The 7,723-nt window shown below is 45.7% G+C and overlaps 1 protein-coding gene across 5 annotated transcripts in view; it reads left to right on the plus strand.

Moving 5' to 3' along the window:
- The window catches only part of macf1a (microtubule actin crosslinking factor 1a), a gene marked incomplete at its 5' end in the record, with an annotated part of 251,006 nt that extends 243,615 nt beyond the window's left edge, over nt 1-7,391 (plus strand). For 4 of the 5 annotated variants that reach the window (XM_080045300.1, XM_080045301.1, XM_080045303.1 and 1 more), the window contains 3 exons: nt 743-865; nt 4,558-4,660; nt 4,995-7,391. In XM_080045300.1, the coding sequence (XP_079901426.1) occupies nt 743-865; nt 4,558-4,660; nt 4,995-5,242 (474 nt within the window). In that variant the 3' untranslated portion in view covers nt 5,243-7,391. The remainder of the gene's footprint in view (nt 1-742; nt 866-4,557; nt 4,661-4,994) is intronic. The other variant, XM_080045302.1, reaches the window with a different exon arrangement.
- Between the last annotated feature and the right edge of the window lie 332 nt (nt 7,392-7,723).

Consider the following 7,723-nt stretch of genomic DNA (forward strand, 5'->3'; position numbering starts at 1 on the left):
ATCTTCATCACCAGGGAAACACTAGAAGCTCAGTGTTCTAACCACATGTCGTCCTGTGTGTCATTGTGTTAGTGATGTTTTTCATTTGTCATCTGATTACTGTGTCACAGTGTTAAGTGAGTGTGTGAGACTGACTGTACACAGGTGACTGTGTGTGTGCGTGTGTGTGTGTGTCTAGCTGTGGTGTTTTGTGCCCCCAACGTAGCCTTCAAGGCAGCACTGGTTAGGGTTAGGGTAAGGGATAAGGTGAGGGGATAGAGCCTTCCAGTCAGTGCTGCCTTGAAGGCTCCGTTGGGAAGGAACAAAACACCATCGAGCTTGTGTGTGTGTGTGTCTGTGTGTTTTTATGATTTTCTGTTACACATTGTTCGCTTGTTGTCATCCTCCTGTTGTTGTTATTGTCAAAAACCATCACACCCCCTAACTGTGAATTTTTATTTTTTTCTTCGTTTTGTCTTTCATCTTTTTGCCTTCCCCCCCCCCCCTCGCTCCTGCCATTCAAACCCCGCTAACCAACCTCGCTTCAATTTAAAAAATAATCCTCCTGCTTTTCTGGGTTTAAAAAAAACACACAAAATACACTGCGCTGCACTTCCTCCGCTACACTACCGCTCCCCTCTTCCAAAACTCCCTCTTTCATTTTCTTCTTTCTTCTGCTGCTTTGCTCTCCTTTATCCTCCACCTTTCCTTACCTCCTTCCCTCCTTCCCTCCTTCCCTCCATCCTTCCCTTGCTCCCTTCAGTCCTCCCTTACTCATTCACGTGACTATGCCAAGCCCTGGCTGGTTCACAGTAAAACACCGACGCCAAGCAAGTGCCAGTGCTGCCCAGATCTGCCCCACGGCCACTCCACTCCCGGGCACGAGGTAACACACTCACCCCACCCACCCACCCTGCACCCTCAACCCCTGTCCCAACCGACCCCCCCACCCTAATGAACGCGCTAATGCACTAACGCACACTACCGGGTGCTCACACACACATTTTAATTCTTTATTTGAGTCCACCAATCACATTACAACAGACAGGATTCAAATATTTCCAGAAATGAGATAGGACAGTGTTCAAGGGTATAAAAAACATCTCCTGCGCCACACTGCCAGGCTGCCTGTCACCGCTGATATGGAGCAGAACTTTGACAGCTGTTTGGATGTCCTGCTGGAGAGCCCTGCCAGCCTTAACCCAGTGAAAACAAGATGGTGGACATGCCCCAAGCTGCCAAAGATCAACACCACAAGTTTGCTTTGATAGCCCAGTTCACTTAGTTTGGACAGAATGAGCTGGTACTTCATGATTTTATCACTAAAGGCAATGTCCATGTACAGATCGTACACACAGCCTACTTCAAGCAGCAGCACCTGCCTACTGGCTCTGTCCAGAAACACAACATCCGGGGTGTTAGGGATGTTACAGAACACATCAGTAGAGCTGTTGAACCACTCCGGCATAATACGAGAATGTTTGTACATGGTCACATTTTCTGCCAATACTTTCTTTACAGCGCTAGCTATCAGATCGACAATTCGGTCGTGGCGTGCAATATAAAGTCCTTTGTACATAGTACAGCCATTTACAATATGAGCAACAGATTCAAGTTGATGGTCTGAGTGCATTATACAGTATGGATGGTTGTGTGCAGGGTACCATATTGCCAGGTTGTATTTAGTAGGTAGCACCTGCAGTCTGGCTTTAGCTGTGAAACAGAGGATGTCCTCACCGACAGCAGCATTTGTGTACATGGAGTGTGAAGCAGAGTGGTTGGCAAAGTCCAGGCATGCTAGCTTCCCCTGCATTCTGAGTCCAGTCCAGTGTTGTTTGGTCTCTGCTTGCTTTACGTGGAGGAGGAGTCTCCTAGCTGTTGTGTTCTGTAGTGTGTGTTTTTCCTCATTGTAATTGACAGTAGCCTTGACTGTTACAGATGAATCTGTGACAACTGCATCAGATGGCTGTGGTGCTGTGTGTGAGTTATGTTGTGTCCATTCCAGTTTAACTGTCATTCTGTTGCACAGATCATTTAGGTCCGGCCAGTCCGACCGGACTCCAAAGCCTGCAGCCTGTGTGTCCAGTTTCCCGCTCCTCTTCCTCCTGAAGCCCAGGAAGCTGTCCTGGCCTGCTGGGGCCAGGGGCACCTTCCTCTTCCCGAGGTCCAGCAGCAGGGAGGCTCTGGCTAGCTCTCTGACTGTGGCATCGTCATTGTTGAGCATTCGGATGAGGTGTGACAGCCTGGTGGCAGTGTATACCCATTCCACGTTTGGGACACCCAACCCCCCCTCTTTATGTGAGAGGAAGATGATGTCTCTGGTAGAATGAGAATTCAGCCCTAGCCATTTCCTGACAGCCTGGACTGTTTTATTGTTCATGTCCCGTAGGACATTTTGTGGGATGTGGATGTTTGCAAAGAGGTGTTGAATCTTTGCCAGGGCCACCTGTCTGATAGCGTCCAGTTTCATGACCACAGGAAGGGGGGAGGAGTCGATTAGATCGATTCTGTTCTTATAGTCACAGCATAACTCCTGTACCTGCTCTCCCCACTCACCTGCAATGTTGATGTTATGGCCAAGATAGGTGTATGACTCATGGCGTGCGTAGACTCTGATAGGCTGCCCCATGATTGTGAAGGAGGGGGGTTGGTCAGATTTGGCTTTGTACCAGCGGTTGCCACCGCTACGTCGTTCATATAGTGCTGCACACTTGGTGTGCTTTACCTCCAGCTTGGACCAGTGAAGAAACTCATCTGTTCTGGCCAGCATGGTGTGTATGACGCCCTCGTCTCTGGAGGACACCTCCACATCGTCAGCGTACCCCTGGACAGGGTTTGGGGATCTGATATGAGATGGTGCACACAGACAGAGCCACTTGAGCCACTGGTTAATGGCCAGGATGAAATTCACCGCACTCCAGGGGCAGCCTGTTTTAATCCCAACCTGGAGAGGAATGGGCTCTGTGAGCTGGGCTCCACAGATCACCTGCAGGAAAGAGCCCTTATACACATCTGTTATGATGTCCACAAAGGGCTGGGGTAGATGGATCTCCTCCAGTGAACCCAGCATTATGTTGTGAGGTAGTGTTCCAAAGGCATCTCTGAAGTCCAGGAATACAGTATACAGTTTACATGATTGGTGTTTAAAGTCATCGATTCCAGTTTTAAGGCAGAACACATGCTCGTTCATACCCTGTCTGTCTATGTAGGCTTTTTGTTTGGGTGAGAGAATGCCAGTGTCTACAAGCCATGGGAGGATGCGAGAAAGCAGACATTTCATGAATATTTTATAGACAGTGGGAAGGAGAGAGATATCCCTCCATGTGGATGGGTCGCTGGGAATATTGCCTTTCTTGGGTATTCTATGGATGAGGGCCCCCTTCCATGAACCTGGTACCTTTCCATTAATCAAGCAGGTGTTAAATAAAGATGTTAATATTTGGGTAGACTGGGGTTTTCTGGCTTTGATGGTCTCATATGTCACTCCATCGTACCCACTGTGTGAGCACACTACCGGGTGCTCACACACACACACACACACACACACACACACACACACAGACTACCACACACTGTACAAACATATACTTTGGCTGCTGTGATGTGAACAGTTTGAAACTGCAGTTTTTTTTGTGGTCGTCATGTTTGAATTGAAGATTACGTCATCTCTTTAGAGTCGTGAAGATTTTCCGAGCTTTGATTTAAGAATAAACATGAGGAGGTCGAGCTGAGAAGATGCAAGGTTTTAATAACAAGTGAAACATATTATTAAGTGTATTTATGTCTGTCTATATTTAGGTTGGACTTCACTTTACTAACTAAACTTTAGTATAAGCAAATCTTTTGAAAATCTTTTTTATGGTTTAATTTAATTTAAGTGCAACACACACACATACTGTATATATTTATATGTACGTTTGACTGGATATAAACTTTAGTATAAAGCAAATAATTAAAACATTGTTTTATAAAGCTATAAATATGACACAAAGATAACAGTTAGGTAGTGATATTCTATAATTTCTAGAAGTCCCTGTGTGTATAGTTTTCATTTGTCTTTAGTTGTCTATTAGGTCTATTTCTGTCTGGTGAAGTTGTCTTTGTTTCTAATGTGACACGAGCTCACCACAGTGAAGTTATTAAAGGGACACTGTGTAACGTTTTAAGTAATTTATTAGCTAAAATCAATATCCTCATTCATAAATATGTCCTCATTGGTGTAAAATCACCTCTGCCAATAATCTGAATTATCCTCCTGAGCGGAAAATTACAATATATTAATATTACATTTTGTACATTGAGCAGGCAGGTCTTATGGAGGAATCCATGTTGGAAGCGTCATGGTTAGAATGTCGTCAGGTGCATTTTTTAGAATCTAGTATTGTTCTTGTCCTTGAAGGCCACTGTAGCTTCTGTTATTATTCAAAAGGGGTGGGGTTACCCAGGGAGTGTTGCATTCTAGAACTTTCCCCACTAGATGCCAATATATTATTATTCAGACACTACACACTGCACCTTTAAGCGACTTCAATATATTATATTATTATCCCTGGCTGAAGTTGCTGTTGTCTCCTGCAGGGGGCGGCGTCGGGCTCCAAGCTGAAGCGGCCGACGTTCCACTCCAGCCGAGGGTCGCTGACGGGAGAGAACGGAGGATCGGCCCATAAACCAACAAGAACCGGTGAGACTTTGGGTTCTGGATGGATGGATGGATAGATGGATGGATGGATGGATGGATGGATGGATGGATAGATAGATAGATAGATAGATAGATAGATAGATAGATAGATAGATAGATAGATAGATAGATACTAGATAGATAGATACTAGATAGATAGATAGATAGATGGATGGATGGATGGATGGATAGACGGATAGATGGATGGATAGACGGATAGATAGATAGATAGATAGATAGATAGATAGATAGATAGATAGATAGATAGATAGATAGATAGATAGATAGATAGATAGATAGATTACTCTATTAAGTCTTTATTCTGTCTCCCTGTCAGATCCTAAGCGAGGTGCGTCCACAGCCAGTGGAGCGACCAGCCGGGCCGGTAGCCGCGCGGGCAGCCGAGCCTCCAGTCGCCGTGGCAGCGATGCCTCAGACGCCTCGGAGCTCCAGGACGCTCGCTCCGTCTGCTCCGACGCCTCCGACACCCCGAGACGGCCGGGAGGGGGCGCCAAACCCTCCAAGATCCCCACCATCTCCAAGAAGGCCCCCAGCCCAAAGACCCCTGCGTCAGCCAGGAAATAACACACCAGCCAGCGGGGAGAAACTGGTTCACAGAGGGCGGCCATTTTGGGGCTATGTGTAGAATTTGTTGCACTATATGACTGACATTCTCCACTGGGAAGGACGGAGACCGATGGGACGTGTTAAATCTCCTTCTCACTCTTTCCCCCGGTCTCTAAACGGACTGTAAAGAGACGCACAAGAGGAGCGGGGGGTTCTGGTTCTGCTAGTCCCAGGCCGGAGCCCGTGGGATCCAAACCGACTTCTGCCCCTTTAAAGAAGCGTGTACCCCGTGTTGCCTTCCAGTCTCCTGCTTTGTCTTTGGAACGCAGAACCAAAAACACCCGACGGACGTGACGTGATGCTGCCTTACTTTGTGTGTTACACTCTTCTGACAGAGAGCAACAGAGAAAGTCTTTAAACTGCTTTACGCACGCACGCACACAGACACACACACACACACACACACACACACACACACACAGACACTGACACACACATGTGAACACAGAGGTGCGTGCGGTAAGGAGTGGGACACACCACCACCACTATCACCACGGCTACAAAAACTAAAAAAGACATTCAGGAAAAAAACGAGAGAAAGAATTGTGGGTTATTATTTTGGCTTGTGGGCCAGAAGTCTCAACGTTGAGTTAAAAAAGAAAATATGCAACGACTGCCATGTCGCTTCCTCTGGAATGGTTGGCGAGAAGAGAGAAAAAAAAACTTCACCTCTGCAGATTATGCCGAAGCACACACACACACACATACACACACACAAACACACACACACACACCGGGCTAACCTCAGACGTGGAGGATCGGTGGTGGTGGTGCTGCTACAGCCGAGGGCAAACACTCACACACTCTAACACCGCAGCACAGGCTCCTCCCGACCGCTGGAACGTTCAGATCAGACGTGTGTGTGTGTGTGTGTGTCGGTGTGAGTGTGTGTGTGTGGGTGTGATTTAACTGAAAGGACGATGTGTAACAATCCAACACACATGAAAAAACACCCATACTTGCAAAAGCGAAAGGACTATTTATACGGCGACACACTCGACTAACAGCACATAACTGACAGTATACGACGTGTGTAACTTTAACCCGATGATGTTAATGACCGTGTTCCACAACCAGCATGCACTAACCGTCTCTTCCTCTGCAGTTCCACCTTAATGTCGACACTGTGTTGCCCTGAGCGACCCAGCAGCACACACACACACACACACACACACATACATACAGAAGGTGGTGTGTGTGTGTGTGTGTGTGTGTATAATGTGTGTCATTGTTACAGGAAATGATAAGAGGTCATTGACTTGAGTCACTGTATGCAAAAAATTTAATTTGCGAATGTCATTTGTTTTTGTTTTGTTTTCTTCTTCTTGTTTTCTGGTTAATTTATAATCCAGTTGTACTTTTGTTATCTAGCTTGAAAAGAAAAAAGTCTATTTATTTTTCAGTTTCACGTCATATCAGCATTTGGCGGAGAGAGTGATCTAGTATTATATGGTTAAAGAAATTGTGATTTTTTTTTTGTACCAAGGAAAAAGTCGGCTCCGCTCTTCTGACATTACGTGTGACATAAAGTGTGTTTCTACTTCCTCATTGTAACATTACATCATTCACTAGGTCGCTGATTGCAGCGGCAGCCTTGTTTGTTAATTTTTTTTTTCTCTTTTGCTAATGACTACAATTCCCAGACCATGACCAAAGGGGTTTGCCCTTCATGTGTAGAGAGAACTACAAATATGAATGACAGGAGTGCTGGGCGGAGTGGACCAATGAGAGCGGGTTTCCTCCCTCAAGTCCCTCCCCATAATCTCTTCTTCTAGGCTTTTTTCAAATGTCCTGTCGCCGACGGGCCCCGAGTTGTGTCCGTGTTATCTCAGTGTAAGAGATGGTGAAGATTATGGCGGGAAAAAAACGATTGAAATTACAGGAAGAAAGAAAGAAATCTTAAGGTGATTTTTATTTATTTATTGTCTCTTTGAGTGAAGGGGTATCCATGGCGACGGAGACGAGTCTTCGAACCCTTTGATGCCGTGCTATGACGTCATAGAGGGCCGGGTGTTACTGAGAGTCAACTGTGTAAAAGTCTAAACGGAAAAAAACGAAAATTATAAACAATTTTTTTGTTCTGTTTTTGTATTAAAAAATTATGCTTGCAGTAAAGCCTGGATTCGTTGATTTGCCTTTTTATTGGTCCGTCTGAAAGTTACTGTGTGTGTGTGTGTGTGTGTGTGTGTGTGTGTGTGTGTGTGTGTGTGTGTGTGTGTGTGTGTGTGTGTGTGTGTGTGTGTGTGTGTGTGTGTGTGTGTGTGTGTGTGTGTGTGTGTGTGTGTGTGTGTGTGTGTGTGTGTGTGTGTGTGTGTGTGTGTGTGTGTGTGTGTGTGTGTGTGTGTGTGTGTGTGTGTGTGTGTAAGATGTTTGTTAAATTAACAAACATCATGCACACCCAACAATTTTATTATTGCAAGAGCCATTGACCCTTTTTGT

Source organism: Ammodytes marinus, assembly GCF_949987685.1.
Source record: "Ammodytes marinus genome assembly, chromosome: 17".
Classification (NCBI taxonomy): Eukaryota; Metazoa; Chordata; class Actinopteri; order Uranoscopiformes; family Ammodytidae; genus Ammodytes; species Ammodytes marinus.